Consider the following 18,841-nt stretch of genomic DNA (forward strand, 5'->3'; position numbering starts at 1 on the left):
CCAGGAGCAGCAGCTGTGCCCGGGGTCCCGGCCGCGGCGGCCGCGGGAGGAGGAGCTGCAGCTGGACGGTGGCAGCTGGAGGAGGGGCCGCGCCGCCCGGGCTGAGCCGCGCTGGGATGTCCCGCTGACCGCGGCAGTCATGCAGCCTTGACGGGGCGCTCGGGCGCGGGGACCAGCCGCGGGGCGCGCCCTCCCTGGAAGGGGCAACGGGCGCGGGCAGCAGGACTTTACCGCCGACTCCAGGCCCGCTGGGTGCCCAGTCATCCACCATGGAGCCCGTGACCAAGTGGAGCCCCAAACAAGTGGTGGACTGGACCAGAGGTGAGCGAGCCTGGGGGGGCCCGGCACCTCTGGCCCCGGGCACCGGCTGGCGGGTAGCTGGGGTAGGGGGTGCTCAGCCCTTCCTGCAGGCGAGAAGCGTTGAGAGCGCAGCGCGGTGACAATGCAAACTTCTTCCCAGTGGCTTGTGCGTCCCTAGCTCTTGTGCCTGCTTTCGGGGGTGCGAGTGGTGGTGGCAAACCGAGGAGAGGCCCGTCTTTAAACCGGGGGCGGCGTAGGGGTGGCCTCTGATGGAGGATGGAGGTCGGGGGTGCGGATCTCGGACGGGGGGCGCCCTCCCTGCCCTTCCCGGCGCCCCGGCTGCCTGTCCCGGAGCGCAGAGGCACAAGGCGCCTTTGTGTGGGTGACTCCCCTCGGACGTCGTCAACGCCGCCTGCCCAGAGCAGTTCGCAGGCGTGACGAGGAGGTTGGACAGGTAAAGGGAGACCCCGGCGGCTCGGCGAGCCTCTGTTTTTGTCGGAGAGGGAGAGAGGGCAGCGCAAAAACCAACACTGAGGCATTGGCGCCGGCGACGAGCCTTGAGCCAGACTCCCCGGGACTCGGCGACTTTCTCTCCGGGAAGGCGCCAGTACCCCCGGTGGCGCCGCATTTTTAGGCCATATTTAAACCCTGGGAAGAAGAAGTCTAACTGTTTGGAACCTTTTCCCTGAGTTATGCCGTCATTTGGGATGAGGAAAAGCAGGGTGTTGGTTGGCCAGGCGGCGGGTGCTGGAGCAGGGGTGGGTGGAAGCTTGGACTCTGAGCTGTCACGGTTACTTTTAAGTACCTGCCAAGATTTCGAGGGAAAAGTGACGGAGGTTTCTCAAGCCTCTTTGAACCTTCCAAGAGAACAAGCCCTCCAAGAACAGCCAATGTTTTAATGGGTTCCTCACCCACCTCCCAGCTCAGCATCTCTCTGCTTCAAGTTACTATTTTTTTTTTTTTTTTTTACTTTCTTCTATCTGCTCTTCCAGGTGAGAGGAATGGTGTCCTTTCTCAATAATAATAACTAGAATTGTATAGCGCTTTACGGTTTGCTAAGAGCTCTCTCTCTGTTTTTGCCCTTGGTCATCAGTAAGCCTGAGAGGTAGCTAACACTGGTAAGATCAGGTCATCTCTCTAACTGTCTCACCCATGGCTGCGGCATCACAAACACTGGTCATCTCTGCATCTCATTTCTCATGCCTGCGTAGTACACACAGACCACGTGGAATGGGATGTCCCAGATGTATGGGAGGTATGGCACGTGTCAGCGGGGCATGTCTGACCATTTCCTGCTCCTTTGGGAGAAGGGACAGGGTACATCGCTCCTGAGAAGAGGTTTGCCCAGGGACCAAAATTTCCTGGGCTCATATTTAAAACAAACATGAAAACACCAAGTACTTGTACATTGAGTAACGTGTAAATAGCAATGTCACAGCTTGATACCAAACATAAACTTAAAAGCTATGAAGACCCAGATCCTATTTTGAAATGGGGTGTGTTCCCCCATTCAAGATACTACTAGGTCCCCTGTCTGGCGACTTGCCCAGTCTGAGTTGGTTGATCTATTTTACCAGTGTATCCATCATAGAAGCAAACCAAGAAACTGATGACTTCAGCAGTTTTTGACCTCAAGAGCTGCTTTGTCCAAAATGGCAACCAGACCACAAGTGGCTCTTGGGCCCTTGAAATATGGCCGGTCCAAATTGCCATGTGCTGTAAGTGTAAACTACACACTCGTGTGAAAAACAGCATATAAACCATCTCATTGCTAGTGTTTTATACTTACTACATGTTGAAATGATAGTATTTTGATATACTGGGGTCAATAAAGTTTATCACTAAAATTAACTTCACCTGTTTATTTTTACCTTCTGAAAAGTGACTCCTAAAAAATTTAAAATTACACAGGCGGCTGACTTTTGCAGCTCACATTATATTTGTACTGGACAGTACTGCTCCTGAGTAAAAGAAAGGGTTACAATTTATCACTCTTTGGCTTTTCTGAGCTGCTGCCAGCCTACTTGATAAGGTACAACCAGCAAACCAGTAACAGGCAAACAGGGAGATTATGGAGTGAGATCTTCACACCCTCAAGATTTGTGTCTTTTTTTTTTTTTTTTTGGTCCCTCTTGGGATTGGGAGAGGAGAGGCATAAATTCACATCCTGTTATGTTTGTTTAGCATTTAAGTCAGAGCAGATTAAACTGTTTTTGGTATCCTGTTGCCTTGACGTTGTGACTTAGTTGAGATTGCTTTCACCCAGGGAAAGTTTTCTACTGACCTGAAAGAGGAATTATGGGTGGTTCAGTATCTTGGTGTCTGGAGCATTGGATACTGATTAGGTTACATACCTGTGGCTAGTACGTGGCAACTTTATACAAAATGCATGTACCCTTTTGGACCCTTAAGTACAGCCTCATAGAATGACCTGGATACTTTTTGTGTTAGAATCTAGAGAAGATAAAAGGAGGAAGTGTGTGGAGAACTATTAGACGAGAGGCTACATTCTCCCAAATTGGGTGGCACATTACTTGAATATTTCTCATAGTCATGATGTGAAAATATTGACTTTTTAATGAACTATTGGCTTATGCAAACTTGTTTGCATATAGAACTATTTTTAGCTGTCTTTGCTAACCTCCCTGCCCAACCCCCATTTTATAAATACATCCTACTGATAAGCAGCTCTTCTTGTAGATTGCCACTCCTGGCATTGCATGAGTGTGGCAGTGGTGATCCTGAGCGCTGTAGAAAGCCTTAGATTTAAAACTGTCTAAATCCGCCCACGACCTCCAGCTTGCTCTCATGTTGATGTTATTAGGCAGATGCATATATTAGGAAAAAGGTTGCTGTCTACAGAATGAAGTAATTCATCTGGCTTTTATTATTAGTAGTATTTTATTATTATTATTATAATTTTTATTTGTATTAATCGCTAGCTCTATTAACACCCGTGTTATAATATTAGTAGATCTTCAGTGCGTGTTAGCGCAGGTCTAAGCATTGTACAAGTGTTAGCTCATTTAAATACGTAAACACCCTTTGAGGTAGGAACTATCATTTCCATTTTGCACTTGAGGACGCCGAGGCACAGGAAGGTTAAGTACTCTGACCAGTGTCACACAGCCACGACGTGACAGAGCAGCGTTTGACCCTGGACAGTTTGGCTTCATTTCCTTCCATCTTCTTGGGAGCTTCTTCCCAGGGTCACCCCCAGAGGACGCTCAGCATCTTCACCACATTGACGAATAGAGCATCAGGATCCCTGTGATGAGTTATAGATCATTTAGTGGAGGAGAGTCATTCGCTGTATGTATGTCTTATTCTGCCTATTCCGTATACGTCAGGAAAGTTATTTGTTAATCAAATTAATTCATAGTTTCATGCCACCTTGCCTTCCAAATGATTTGGTGAAGGCTTTTGCAAAGCAGATGCACTTTTATGATGTGCATCAGGCAAGAATAGGGTCAGCTGCGTATAACAGAAAACCCAGTTTTTGGTGGACTCTCCAAATGAGAGTTTTGATTTTTCCTTGGAAAAGAAGTCTGGAAATAGGGAATTCAGGATTGTGTGGGGTTTCCGTGGTGCCTCAGGACTCCAGGCTCCTTCTGTCATCCTGTTCAGCCATTCTGAGCAGGGGCCTGAACCCTTGATACCAAACACCTCAGTGCAGGATGGCTGCTCCACCACCAGGATCATGTTCTTGTTCCAGGCTGGAGAAAGGAGACCCAGAGGAGACAAAACACTGGTGGTAGCCAAGTCTTCCCCTTCAAAGAGCTCTCCTAGAGGTTCCATCAAATGACTTGGCTTACATCGTAGTTGCTACAACTGTCACGTGACTACCTCATGCTACAAGGGAAACTGGTCACTGTAGTTTTTTTAAAAAGCTTCATACACGGTGGCCTTGAAAAAAATTTGGAGTTTATTCAGTAAGGAAGAGGGGGAGAATAGATATTGGTAGGCAGCCAGTAGTGTCTGACATACAGTAATTTACATGTCCTGATACTCATAGATCAGCTCTCAAAGTAGGACACATGTCACAATTTCCCACTTCCCTCAAGCCCATGGGTCCGCCTTGTTTTAGAAATAGTGTTGTATTTTCATCCCTGTTAAGTTTTCTCAGGTCAGAACCTTAAGCTGATGATGAGGCCTTTGTCTCTAAGCCTGATTTTTTTTCTTGTTATATTTAATATGCTCATTTCATTTACAAAGACGTTTCATTGACAACAGTTAATTGCAACTTTATGGTAAAGAATTAAATTAAAAAATTCACATCTGGAGTTCCTTGTAATAATGGGAAAAGTTGGAAAGAGTCTGGCTTAAAGCCAAATCATTCTAAGCTTGATTTAAATATTAGAAGTTACATTGTAAAATGCCGCGTCCCAAGTTGTGTTTCTGCTTTCAGGCCTCTTCAGCAAGGAGCAACGGTTGCTGGTTTGTCCCTGCAGCCCTGTCCGTCCAGCCCTTGGTCGTTGATCGGTCTGCGACGGACAGTCTCGAAATAAGTGTTTTTGTTATTGAGGGAGCACATCTATAAAACCAGCTTTAGTCCCAGAAGAGAAGTATCTCTGGCCACCTCCTGGTGCGGCCAGTGTGGTTAATGTTTCCCCATCACCAACCAAGAGGAAAGGGAGCTTTCTTGTTTGAGTTCTGAGCATGTGCTCAGGACATCTGCTCATTCTCTATATCTGGCCGTGGGCACTGCTTTTTTCCTGATATGTTTGTAACATGTGGCAGGTCAGGAGTTTTAAAGTGCCTCACTATCTGGTCACAGAGGAGCTGGAGTTCCCGAGTTAACTGTAGAGGTCTTGTTCGTGGCTGGTCAAAGGCCAGTTCTTTTTGTCATTCTGATTCCAGTTAGGTTGTCCTTCCTTTAGCCTCTAGGGTCGCTGAAAAAGGGAGGTCGTTTCTTTTGGCAGTTGTAGGTCCACCATTTGGCTATAGGTCAAGAACTCTTTTCTTTATTCCAATTTCTTGCCAGTTCTATCTCCTGGACTCCAGCCACAGAGTTTTCTTAATCATAATAATAGAAAAACATTCATTGAAGTATTTATTATGTATCAGACACTGGGCTAAGTGCTTTATTTAGACTCCCTCATTTACTCCTCAGAAAACCCGGTGAGGTGTGCGAACAATTATTAGCCCGTACTAAAGGCGAAGAAACTAAAGCAGAGACAGGGAGTCTCTGGTCTCGTGCTGACAGGCGGTGGTGCTCTTAAACGCTCTCCTCTCCTCCATCACTTCATCGCTCCTGTGGCTTGTACCAGGCGTTAGAACTTAAAGGTGAGAGCGTGGGCTCTGGAATCAGTCTCTGGTTTTGTATCGCAGTACCACCTCTGCCTGTGTGATCTTATGTAAGCTCTCAATAAATTACTACTTGTTTTTATTGCTTCCTCTCCTCTTTGATCGTATAGCTTCAGGACATAAATTCTCTCTGAGCCGCATGGTCTGTCATAAGGTTGATTCTTACCATTCAGGGACACCAGTCAGTGCCCTGGAGATTTCCCTGCCATTTGGCAACCACTCAGAGGACCCGGGGTGGGACTTGCAGCTGGTCAGGAAGGTTCTTGTTTTTGTTTTTTGCTTTTTCTATGTTGATATTTTATTAAATTCTTTACATTTTATACTCACAACAATACTATTGCATCCTCTGTGCAAAGTAAATTCTAGGTGTATCTAAAGCTTAATTATGAAGAGCAAACTTAAAAATATTAGAACAAGTAGGGCTTCCCTGGTGGCGCAGTGGTTGAGAGTCCGCCTGCTGATGCAGGGGACACGGGTTCGTGCCCCGGTCCGGGAAGATCCCACATGCCGTGGAGCGGCTGGGCCCGTGAGCCATGGCCGCTGAGCCTGCACGTCCGGAGCCTGTGCTCCGCAACGGGAGAGGCCACAACAGTGAGAGGCCCACGTACTGCAAAAAAAAAAATAGAACAAGTATACGAAGGACTCTATTAATTCCTCTTAGGCATATTTCTTTTAAAAATACTAAGAAGCAGAAATAATAAAAAGTGACGAGACATACAGATGCCCAACAAGTATATGAAAGGATGCTCAACATCACTAATCAGGGGAAGGTTCTTGGTGCGCTGAGTGGTAGATGCCTCTTACCAATATCATGAGCCCTCTTGGGGTAAATAAGTTCAAACTGTATTTTCTCAACTTTTTTCTTAGAGTCACTGGGCTTCCAGTGAGAATGGCGTTAGGACTGGCTCTTGCTTTGGACTGTTGACCCCTCTGTGGCACCTGGTCCATGACTAGTGGTACCCGCATTGCCCGGGAGCTTGTTGGAGATGCAGAAGCACAAGCCTGCTAACTCTGCATTCTAACAAGATCCCCTGGTGATCCATGTGCACATTGCAGCTGGAGAAGCTCTGCTCTAGCAGCCACTGCAAATGCGTTTTCGCACTTCACTGGTAGGTCCTGCTGTCTGATCTGACATGGGCTCCACCTATTTTATTTAAGTTCCTTGGTGATGACACTTGACTTGGCCACTAATTAAAACAGAAAAGCAGTCTTAGGGTGTGTGCTTATAGTTATATATTTATAAGCACCACCTAGCGACAACATCAGGTGATTCTCTGTAAACTAAATGAGACATTTCCCTTGAGCTGTCTTCCATATTTCTTGGGATTTGAAGAGTTCTCATAACAATCCTTTTTTTTTTTTTAAAGCCAAGTAGGAAGAAGGGAGTCATGGGGTGGTCAGTGGGCTTGTGTGGTTGAAGTGTGTTCTCAGGATCCTTAGGTGGACTTTGGAGGATGAGCTGGGCTTTTGGCCAGCCACATGGTCCTGTAGTCTGTGACTGCATCAGGTTTATCAAACTTAGATGATTTTGGGGGGAGATTTCATTGTTGCTGGAAAGTGACACTGAATGTCATTCAGGGCAGTTCTTAAAATTTGGAAGTACATGCTGTGCCGAGGCCGGGTTCTGTGTCGGTGGAGATTGGGAGGTGACCTCTCCTTGTTCAGGCCTCACCGACATGCCTCCCTTTTGCATTCACATCATTGCGGAGAGCTGCGGGCACCTTAGTTTTCTGTCTTGCTGTTTCTGTGTCACTGCCTCGATGTTTGTTCATTCCTAGCCTGTTGTGTTCTAGCTCTGGGACATCCATGTTCTCACCTCCTTTTCCTCTTTGCTCTCATTTTGTGAGGTTTCTGGTGTTTTCACCACTGGTATAGCCATGAGCTAGGCTTTAAAGCAAGTTTTATTTACACAAGCTCTTCCGTATTTGTTCTCATTTGATGTTTTCACAAGCCCGAGAGGAGCACAGTGAAGGCCCAGTGAGGATAGAGGCTTTCGGACATGAAATGGTTGTCCAAGGTCAGAAGGCCAGGAGTTGGGACCAGACTCCACAGGCTTCTGTTCTCTTGTTCTGTGCAGCCCCTGGTTCGTCCTCTGGTCAAGGTGGTGCTTTCGGCTCTCTCTTCAAGTGCCAGGAGGGGCAACTTCAAAGAACTTTTGACTTTTGTGTTTCCTGATGATCCCTTCGGGGTTTACACTCGTGGGATACATTCCTTTTCTTTCTCTTTCTTTTTCTTTTCTTTCTTTCTTTTTTTAAATTACACAGCTTAAGCAGGGCCCTACGTATTCTGAACCTAACCTTTTAGCATTTGAGACACTTCTTGCCCGTTATTTATTTTTATTGTAGTTTGTTGACTGTGTTGTATTGTTTCAGAATGCTACTCAGTAATGAATCATTTCTCTTTTTGACTCTCTTAATCTAATTTTTATTTTATCTTGAGTGTCATATGGCAGATTTTTTGTCCGGTACAATTCATATTTCTACTTGGTGGAATCACATCCATCCATCCATCCATTTAACTTTCTTAAATGATTTTTATGGCTTCATTTCCTGCTTGCCTTTGATTCTTCACAGCATTTTCATTTTAACTGCTGAGGGAGAGATTGGGCATGGTGAATAACACACAGGCTTTGGAATAAAATAGAGCTGGATTCATATTCTGTATTTTTTAAAAAAAATTTTATTGAGGTGTAGTTGCTTCACAACAGATTCTGTATTTGATACTAACCGATTTGAAAACTTAGTAAAGTATCTTAAGTTCCCCAAGCCTGCCTTAGGTTTCTCATTTGTGAAATGTGACTGATAATTAACTCACAGTGTTTTTGTTAGAATTAAAAGAGGTAACGCAGGGAAAGCATTTTGCATAATGTATGGCATATAAATGTTCACAAACTCATTATTGATTAATTCATAATAACTCCAAGTTAATACGTAGTATAATTGGATTATTGTTGCTTAAATAGTTAATGCTGTTGTGGCTGATAGTCACCTTTCGCGTGTTTACTAATAATTTATGACAATTCCATCCTTCTCTGTATTGGTGGATAGGTGGTGAGTTAAATTAACTCTATTCTTTGTCTTCTCCTCGTTGTTTCCTTGGACACTTTTCCCTCACTTCCTTTGAGGACCTCGTATGTCCTGGAGGAAGGTGGCACCATGGAAAGGTTTAGTAGTAGTTCTCTTGGAGACAGCTTCGGAGGAACACTTTCCTTGATGACAAATTCCACCCTGTAGTAATGAGAGAGTTTCATTCATTCAACAAGTGATTACTGAGGACCCACTAAGTTCCAGGTATTGTTCCAGGTGCTGGAAATCCAGCTGTGTTCTAGGTACAGGGTTCCAGCTGGGTCCCTCCTTTAATATGGTGGATGTGGGGATGACAAACAACAATACCAAAACCACCACCACAACGAAGCAGATGAACAAGAAAATATTCACTAGTGATAAGTGCTAAGAAGAAAGTAAAGCAGAGAGGTGAAGGAGAGTGACCTGGTGGGAGACTTCTTTGGATGGTGTCATTGGGGAAGCCTCTCTGAGAAGATGACACTTGGGTATGAATGACAAGAAGGAACCAGCCATTGGAAAATTAGGGGGAAGAGCATGTAGGCAGAAGGCACAGCTTGTGCAAAGGCCCTGAGGTGCAAATGAGCTTGGAGTGTTTGAGGAAAGGAAGCGCGGTGTAGTCATGAGGAGCAAGGGCAGTGGGGTTGTGGTGGGTGGGGCGAGAGACACAGCTGTCAGATCATGGAGGGTCTTATAAGTCTTGGACAGGCATTTGCAACATTTTCTAATCATGAAAAGCAGGGGAGTGACGTGATCTGATTTGGGTTCTTGGGGCAGAAATGAGCTGAGGGAGCCCAGATGGAAGGCACTGCAGTATTCTGGAGATGATGGTGTCTTGAACGAAGGTATTGGTGGTTCTAGCATTTGTGAAGCCAAGTTCTCGGTAGAGTTGGTTCACTGATGGCTTCACATCCAGATAATTTAAAAACTATATTTGAACTTGGGGTGTAGATTCATTTTTTTCTTTCTCTGCCAGGGTTCAGAGCTCTCCCTGGCCTTCCCTCATCCTGATTACTCTCTTGTCATTTAAAAGGGAGAGCACAATCTGTCTTTCGGCGTTCACATGCTTTGTTTACATCATTGTTCTCTTCTGGCACATTTTGCAGGGAGCTACAGTTTCTGAAGCTGTTTATTCATCTATGAATAGGGTTTTTGTGAAAGTGGACTTAGCCTAGTTTGTTTTCTTTGACATCAGATGGCTGATGGAACAGTTTTTAACCTGGGATCAGAAGGGCAGATGCAGTTGTGTTTACTAGAGCAAAGCAGTTCCTTGGAATGCAGATCAGTAGTTGTCAAAATTAGAAAATTTTTTTATGAAAACGAAAAATAGTTGAGTCAAAGGAACTGGTCAATAGATCTAATTTAAAATATTTTGCTCTGCTGACAGACTGTCCTAATTTTACTTTGGAAAATAGAGTCACCATTTTTCGATTGAATAGATGGTATTTTGAGAAATTTCAACAGGTAGGAGTTGAACACATTTTTTTTTTTTTTTTTTAAACACTCAATGCATCACTTACCAACAGGGTAGGAGTGAGTGGGAGAGAATCGAAGGTTGGTAGGTTTATATTAGAATAACCTAGAAACTTTACAACACACACCTCATGTCACCCCCTCTAGGGAGAGTACCTTTCAGACTTTTAGAGGAAAAACCCCGATGTGTCATCAGTCAGAAAAGGCAGTTGATTATGATCATCTGAATCATGCTTTCCTGAGGAAAACCTTTTAGTGAAAAGAAACACTCTATTTCCTATTTTCAGAGATTTGCAGCAGAAGGGAAATTCAGTGCTTTTGGGTTTAGGAGTGGATGTGTGTGTACATGAGTGTGTGTGTGTGTGTGTTTATGTGTTTCTAACTTTAACCTGTGTTAACAGATTTTCACGTTCTCAGGGTAATTTTTTTTTTTTTTTTTTGCGGTACGCGGGCCTCTCACTGCTGTGGCCTCTCCCATTGCGGAGCACAGGCTCCGGACGCGCAGGCTCAGCGGCCATGGCTCACGGGCCCAGCCGCTCCGCGGTACATGGGATCCTCCCAGACCGGGGCACGAACCCGCGTCCCCTGCATCGGCAGGCGGACTCCCAACCACTGCACCACGAGGGAAGCCCTCTCAGGGTAATTTTATATTACCGTGTCTTAGGGAGAATCAAGTCAAAAGGCTACCTGGAATATGACCTTTGAAACAGGAAAACTACCTTGATGTGTAGAGTGGAACAGATTTCACGAGGCACCATCTTAACATGGATTCCAACTGGAGTCTTTTTTTTTTTTTTTTTTTTTGCGGTACACGGGCCTCTCAGTGTTGTGGCCTCTCCCGTTGCGGAGCACAGGCTCTGGACGCGCAGGCTCAGCGGCCATGGCTCACGGGCCCAGCCGCTCCGCGGTACATGGGATGCTCCCGGACCGGGGCACGAACCCACGTCCCCTGCATCGGCAGGCGTAGTCTCAACCACTGCGCCACCAGGGAAGCCCCCAACTGGAGTCTTAAACTAACCATGAGCAGATGACAGAGCTGTGAGTAGCATTTATGAAAATGGCTGTCTACACTAAAGCCTAAAATTGTTGGTAATAAGTGTTAAATAAAAAACACAAATACTGCTTGTGAGTAAGACATCTAAAGACAGATGGTATGAAGTGGTTTGCTTACAAGCACCCCTAGGCCAAGTTGAAGAATCTCATCTAAAACTGATCTGTAAAGAAAGACTCTTTTTGGAGGTGGAGAGACTCTTTGTTCTTCTTATTTGGCGCCATCTTATCGGGATACTTAATGAGCACCTATAAATCTGTGACAATTGTCTCTGACTCCTGATGTTTTTAAACGGAGATTTTTAAGAAACCCTTTCCCAGCCACATATACGTGGCTCAACATCTTGTCACTGTTGTTCTTGAGCTTCCTCTTTTTTTTTTCAGTGTTTGCAAAGTGTAATCTACTTTGTTTTAAACAAATATACACATTTAAAACCTAGATCCTGTTTTAGTTTGTCAGTTTTGTAAAAAGTTTTATTGAAGTATAGTTGATTTACAATGTCGTGTTTAATTTCTGCTGTACAGCAGAGTGACTCAGTTATACATATATGTCGATATATTCTTTTTCATTCTTTTCCATTATGGTTTATCACAGGATATTGAGTACAGTTCCTTGTGCTCTACAGTAGGACCTTGTTTATCCATGGACCTTCCTTTTTCAGAAACATGAGAGCTTAGATGTGTAAATCCTCAGGCCCCATCCCAGACTCACAGAATCAGAAACTCTGGGGGTGGGATGCAGGAAGCTGTGGTCCCTCAGTGATTCTAGTGCTGGCTAAAATTTGAGGACCACCAGTCTATACCAGTCGTGTGGAGCCTAGAAAAATAAATAATGTATGTCAGACCATCCCCCAGAATTCTTGTCTGCAGTTGGTTTTCAGCTAATACATAGTGATTGGGTAGGAAGGAGAACTTTTCTAGTAGGGACAGTTGTTGCATATTTCAGTAGGTGCATTAATGCACTGAGGTCTGTAAGTGTCCTTCCCACAGAGTGGGCAGGGAAGAGTTAAAGCCTTTGTCCCCATGGACTCCTAGACAGCTGTGCCACCCCAGGCCCAGGGGACCCTTTTGTTGTGTATCTCTGTGAGTGTTCAGCCCCAGGAAAACAGAATGAGGGGAATGTTTCCCAGTCTGAAGGGACCTGTTTAGGTTTTGTGTGGAATTTCCAGGCCTCGCTCTCTTAGAAGAGTAGAATGTGACACCCCCTCCCCCGTTCCATTTTGAGGGATAGTGGATAGTTGTTCTCTTTCACGTAGCACTCAGGTTTTGGCTTTGAACAATGCATGCAGATGCAAAGGGAAATGAGAGGAAGAAAAAGCAGAAAAAAGAAATACTCAGAGTGGCAAATATGCTGCAGTCCAAGGCGAAAAGCTCTTTTGTTTTAGTTCATGGACATCGAATCAGTGCAGATGGAGTTTGAGAGTTCCCCATTCCCCCTCCACCCCACCCTGCCCTCTGCACAGTCAACAAAGGCCAAGAGAGTCCAAAATAAAAAAGCTGCTACAGAAGTGAGCATTGAGGACTGGGAATGGCCCTGAGACTCACAACAACAGTTGCAAACTTAGACGCCTACAGGGGCCAGGAGGCAATGTCAGAAACTGAAATGTAGGGGCAACTGGGACAGTAGGGAGTGGTGGAGACTGTGGCGAACCCAAAGATACATGGACTGCTCAGTTTCTGCTGACTGCGGACCTACAGTTTCTAGACTCTTATGCTTCTTTGTTGTTGTTCTTGTTTTCAAATGAAGTTGGGTGTCTGTATTTCTCTGTGACATTTTCCAGTTTTTAGAAATCTGTCAACAGTTTTTTTTTTTCGTGTAGGCCAAGCATAACATATCTGTGGGCTAGTGTGTTGATTCCCCCACTGTGGATAGCTGTGGTCAGGTTTGTCTTAGTGAGAAACAGACGTATGATATGTGAATACAAGTAGCCGTAGAGCAACTCATTAATTATTTAGTAAATCTGTTTCTTAACCTATAATTTCATTTTGCTACTGAACTAATGACCTTATTTGTAAAATTGTAACATGTAACTCCCTACAGGTACTGTTAAGCCAGAAATACCGATACCTTGATGAACCCAGCAGGCCATTGAGTAGTTACTCTGCAGTGTAAAAGCAAGAATTTGGCTTCTTCTGAGTGAGTTTACTTTGCCACTCACTGGCTGTGTGGTATTGGTCCGTGATAGGAACTGTTTCTGTTTGTACAGAAAGATTCTATGTATAAAATAAAGCATATACCTTGGAAATAAGGTATGTGCTCCTAACTTCCGTGCTGGCTTGTGGGGTCCTGTTTGAAATAGTAAGTTATCAGTTTACTTAAGGTCTTTCTATCTTCCTGGTGCTCTGAATTGGGAGACAAAACAAACAGGAAAAGCACTAGTTTTAGTACTTAAACTGGAGTGGTACTGACCCCAGGATACAATCTGCAACACTTCTCAATCAAAATCTCAGAACGTTAGGCTTCCCTGGTGGCGCAGTGGTTAAGAATCCGCCTGCTAGTGCAGAAGACGCGGGTTCGAGCCCTGGCCCTGGAAGATCCCACATGCCGTGGAGCAACTAAGCCCGCGAGCCACAACTACTGAGCCCACATGCCACAACTACTGAAGCCCACGAGCCACACCTACTGAAGCCTGTGTGCCTAGAGCCCATGCTCCGCTTCAAGAGAAGCCATCACAGCGAAGAGTAGCCCCCGCTTATGCAACTAGAGAAAGCCCACACTCAGCAATGAAGACCCAACACAGCCAAAAATAAATAAGTAAATAGATAGATAAATAACTAACTAAATAAATAAAAATTTCCAGAATGTTTTAACTTTTCAGCTTGTTTTGTAAGTGAACAGTCCATATACGTGTCTGTATACACATACACACATATAAGTATACAGACTCTATTTACATATATATACACACACGTACATTCATTATGGATGATATTTTGTTAAACCTTCATGAGGTGTTTCTATCAACCATTTATTCCCTTTAAAAACTTAACATGAAAAAATATATAGATTTCCTTTCTAGCACCAGTTCCTCTGCTTCATGCTAGGAGCAAAAAGGTGACTTAGATGTCAACAAAGCCTGTCGTGAAGAAGCACACTCGGTCGGGGAGGCAACAGTTAGCAGGTGCCATTTACTGAGATTTCTTACGTGCTCGGCCCTTGCTGTGGCTTTTCGTGAATTATCTCGTTTCGTCCTCACAATACTTGTTTGACGGCAGCACTTTTATCGTCTTCATTTCAGAGTTAAGGAGGCCAGGCCCTGACCCCTCTGAGGTTGTGTACACAGTAGATGGGGTTTGAGTCAAGAAACGTTTGATTCTAGAACCTGACCTTACCTGGCTGCTCTTGGGTAGGCACCGACGTAAGTTCGTCCTGATAATAAGTTTTTGTTTTTTTTTTTTTTGCGGGTACGCAGGCCTCTCACTGCCATGGCCCCTCCCATTGCAGAGCACAGGCTCCAGACCCGCAGGCTCAGCGGCCATGGCTCACGGGCCCAGCCACTCCGCGGCACGTGGGATCCTCCCGGACCGGGGCACGAACCCGTGTCCCTTGCATCGGCAGGCGGACTCTCAACCACTGCACCACCAGGGAAGCCCCTGATAATAAGTTTTGAGGGCAAGAGGAGAACACTGACGTTATTAACAGTATGGTCTGAATTGCTCTACTTAAATGTAACCTGTAATTTTACCACTCGATAAAGATAACTGTAGGGAATACTGTATCTATATTTTTTCTCTTTTTCATATTTGATAGGGTGACTGGAAAGGGAAGAAGAGGGATTTAAAAATGTACTTAATAGGGATTATGCACTTTTGGATAGTCACTTAATGTTTTCAAGTTCTAGTTTTGCCTAAGTTAAATTTCCGAGATTGTATGAATATATATGTACAAAAACTAGAAGGAAATATATTACAATGCCAGCATTGGTTCTCTATGGATGATGGAATTAGAGATGGCTTTTGTTCTCTTGTTTATACATTCTAGGGTAATCAGATGATTTTTCTACTGTATTCAGAGCCAGGGCTCCTTTCTGTTTGGCCTCATCCTTAGGCTGCTGGGGACTCAGAAGGGCCATAAAGGGCCACGTGGGAGAGAATGTGGAACTTACTTTCCTGTCTTTCTCTCCAGGATCTTGAACCCTTAAGTTTGGCAGACTTAGCGGCTCTCTCTTACCTTCAAACTGCTAGCCCATCTTTTAAAAAATTTCGTTTTTACTCTTATGGGTTGGTTTGATATGTGTTAAGCCAGCACAGCCAGGTGTGTCCAGCCATGTTGCTTGACTGCAAGACGTAGCGTGTTGGCACTTAGATTTTAGTGGGCCTGAGAGTCACTCGCTAATAAGGATTAAATGATTCCCGGCCCTAACTCCCCAGAGCCTGCTGCCGTAGGTGTGGATGTAGGTGAGGCCCTGGTTGCTGGGTGCTTAGCAGGCAGCCCGTGAATCTTTTTCAGGTGTTCTGTGGACCACAGTTTGAGAGCCACTGACTTTTAGGAAGTTTGTACTTAATTCAGTGGTTAGTGGAGAAATGATAGAGGGGTTTGAAAGGAGGTGTGTTGCTGGCAGAACTGTGGGATGTAGGGAGGGCTTTGCAGGCAGGAGTGATTGGAATCTGAGAGACCAGCTCTGGGAGGCATTCGGGGTGGTCTCTTGGAGAGAGTTGAAGATGCCTGAGGAAGAGCAGGGGCCTTGAGAGAGAGAGAGAGACGGGAGAGAGGCTGCCGAGAGAGGCACCACCCATGAGTGTTCCAGAAGCCTTGGCAGGGTCTGCATGTGAGAATGGAGAGAAGGGGACTTTCATGTCCACGATTTGTGCCTCGGTGCCTTAGCACGGCAGTACCACTGAAACGTGCTGAATTCTGGGAGGAGCTGCTTTGCAGGTTTGAGAGTGAGCACACCTTGGGGGTAGCAACCTCAAAAGCCGTTCTAGGTTGTAGAGGAGACATCTTGCATGGTACCAGCATCTTACATGATTCAAATACTTCAGAAGACTCAGTGCTGACCTTCCTCCATCTCTCACAAACCGAGGACTGGCCATGGGAGGTCAGAAGGAGAATACGGCGCCTGCAAACCAGGAAGAGAGATCTCACCAGACATTGGACCTGCCGGCACCTTGATGTTGGACTTCCGGCCTCCAGAACCAAGAGAAACAGATGTTTGCTTGTTTCCCGGTCCTTGTGTTTTGTGACCGCAGCCGGAGGTGACGAGTGCGCGCAGGGGTCACAGCCCCAGGACCCTGTGCTGAGAACAGCAGCCGCTATCCTGGCTTGTCCAAGGTCTACCTGAAATGTCCTCGAGCTGGTGGAAGGGTTTAAATTTCAACCTAAGGAGCAATGCAAATAGGATGAGATAACCAGAGAAATCTAGACTGATGGCTTGGTCCTCCGAAAGCAATATCAAAGCCAGGGGGACTTCTCCCGGTTACACTATGCTACGACTGTGCTAAAAGTTAAAGCTAAAGACACTGAAATTAAGAGTAAGGGAAAGTGCTGTCATATGGTATGTGTCTTTCCCTTTCTGACTTACTTCACTCGGTATGATAATCTCTAGGTCCATCCATGTAGCTGCAAATGGCATTATTTTGTTATTTTTTGGCTGAGTAATATTCCATTGTATATAGATCTCATCTTTTTTTTTAATTTAAAAAAAAAAAAAAAAAGAAGACTCAGTGCCTTCTCTCATTGCAGCACTCTGATTGTCTCATGTTTTCATGAGGTGTAAATATCATGCAGCTTGGCACACGGAATGTGTTAAAATAGGAGAGTGTTAGCTGAAATTCAGGTCCTCCAAGTTGAGTGTGAAATGATGCAATATACATGAATATGGCACCCTGAATTATTTCTGTACATTGCAGTCTAAGACATAGAACACATAGTGAAGCAGAGAAGATTAGGGTCCTACAAGAAGCTTGTCAATGGAGATATAAAATCAGTGCTGATAAATGCTAAATGCATCGTCGAGTAATCCTTTCAGTCTTGTCCAGTGCTTCGTGAGATCAGCAGTTCTGGCTGCAGTTGCTTTGTGGGATGGGGAGCCGGTTGCCTGAGATTAGTGCCTCCTTTGGATCGTACCGGCTGAGAGAGAGCCAAGGGCGTGGAGGGCTCTTCCAGGGTGTGGCGCTCAAGGGGGTGGCAGGTCTGTCCTTCACGGGCGTGATGGGGCCCGTTTTCTTGTTCGTCATTGGCCCATCCAACCCTTAGAAGTAGATGTGATTTCTTCTGTGAGTTTCAGGTAAAGTGAACAGATTCTTTACTTAATAGGATCAGCTATAAAACAATAGGTGATTTTTCTTATAACATCTCCCCGGTATTCTGCACAACTGACGTTTCCATTAAAATTTGCTCATTTCTGGGACTTCCCTGGCGGTCCAGTGGTTAAGACTCCTCGCTTCCACTGCAGGGGGGGCACGGGTTCAGTCCCTGGCTGGGGAGCTAAAATCTTGCATGACGCACGGCGCGGCCAAAAAAAAAAAGTTTTTTTTGCTCATTTCTCGTCTATGATTTTTAAAGTAATCCTAACCGCACAACCTGGTATTGTGAAATGATGCACTTGTCTTTCACGTTAATTCGGGAAACGAAGTTTTGGATGAAGTAGGGCACCAGGTCACATTAGGAGAAATAGACCTAACTCTTTGCATTTAACTTTTCATCTGTTAACTAGAGTGCCCTCTTAACTGACACTTCCACTAAGTCTGATGAAAGTAGCTAGTCACTATGCATTCATTCAGCAGTGCTTACTGAGTGCTGACCCTGTACCAGGAGCTGTTCCAAGAGAGCTGAGGATAACAGCAGTGAATAGAAGAGATGGTAAGTAGTTCCTGTCTTCCCGGATCTGACATTCTAGTGGGGGTTGACATACAGTAAGTAAAACTCGTAATACATGGATGTGGTACATGTTGCAGGCAAGGGCCATAGGTGGATGCAGGAGGGAAGCAGGGATGCAGTGTTAACCGGGATGGCTGGGGGAAAGCTCTCAGTGAGCACTCGGCTAACAGGCGGAGGGGTGTTCTTGGCAGAGGGAACAGTAAGTGCAAATGCCCTGAGACAGGCCAGAGCCTGACACATGGAGGGAGCAGGGAGGCCAGCGTGGCTGGGATAGAGGGAGCCAAGGGCAGAGCAGCAGGAGGTGAGATCACGGCGGGGGGGCAGATGGTGCTGAGCTTTAGAGACCGTTATGTGTGTTTTGGCTTTAATTTGATGTCTGGGGAGCCATTGGAGGCTTTGGAGCCAAGGAGTGATATCAGATTCACATTTTAAGATTACAGTGGTTGCTGTGTTGAGTAGACAGAAGTTAGCAAGGGTGGAATCAGGGAGCCAGTTAAGATACTGGGGCAATAACCATCTGAAAGATGACACTTGGACCAGGTGGCAGCTGTGGTCACCATCACGAGAGGTGGCCATGTTCTGGGGGTTCCGAAAGCCCCGTGGGATTTACCAAGAGATCGGGTGGTGGTGTGAGAGGATACCCATGGCGTCTTTGGTCTGGGGAATTGGAAGATTAGAGTGGCCATCCACAGAGAGCTGGAAGAGCATGGGAGGAGACGGTGAAGGGGATATTTGGGTTCGAAACATCCGTGCTTGTTAGTTCGCCAAGTGAAGTAGAGATGTGTGTATGCATTAATGGGGGAGTTTGGGACTAGATAGAAATTTGGTG

The 18,841-nt window shown here is 45.5% G+C and overlaps 1 protein-coding gene across 5 annotated transcripts in view; it reads left to right on the plus strand.

The window, feature by feature from the left end:
* The first annotated feature begins 200 nt into the window (after positions 1–200).
* The window catches only part of CNKSR3 (CNKSR family member 3), a 103,605-nt gene continuing 84,964 nt past the window's right edge, over positions 201–18,841 (plus strand). For 2 of the 5 annotated variants that reach the window (XM_082633356.1, XM_082633360.1), the window contains exon 1: positions 207–321. In XM_082633356.1, coding sequence (XP_082489482.1) covers positions 270–321 — 52 coding nt within the window. In that variant the 5' untranslated portion in view covers positions 207–269. Of the gene's footprint in view, positions 322–17,915; positions 17,995–18,841 lie in introns of all 5 variants that reach the window. The other 3 variants (XM_082633358.1, XM_082633357.1, XM_082633359.1) reach the window with 3 other exon arrangements.

The sequence above is a fragment of the Mesoplodon mirus genome (assembly GCF_964341445.2).
Source record: "Mesoplodon mirus genome assembly, chromosome: 10".
Classification (NCBI taxonomy): Eukaryota; Metazoa; Chordata; class Mammalia; order Artiodactyla; family Ziphiidae; genus Mesoplodon; species Mesoplodon mirus.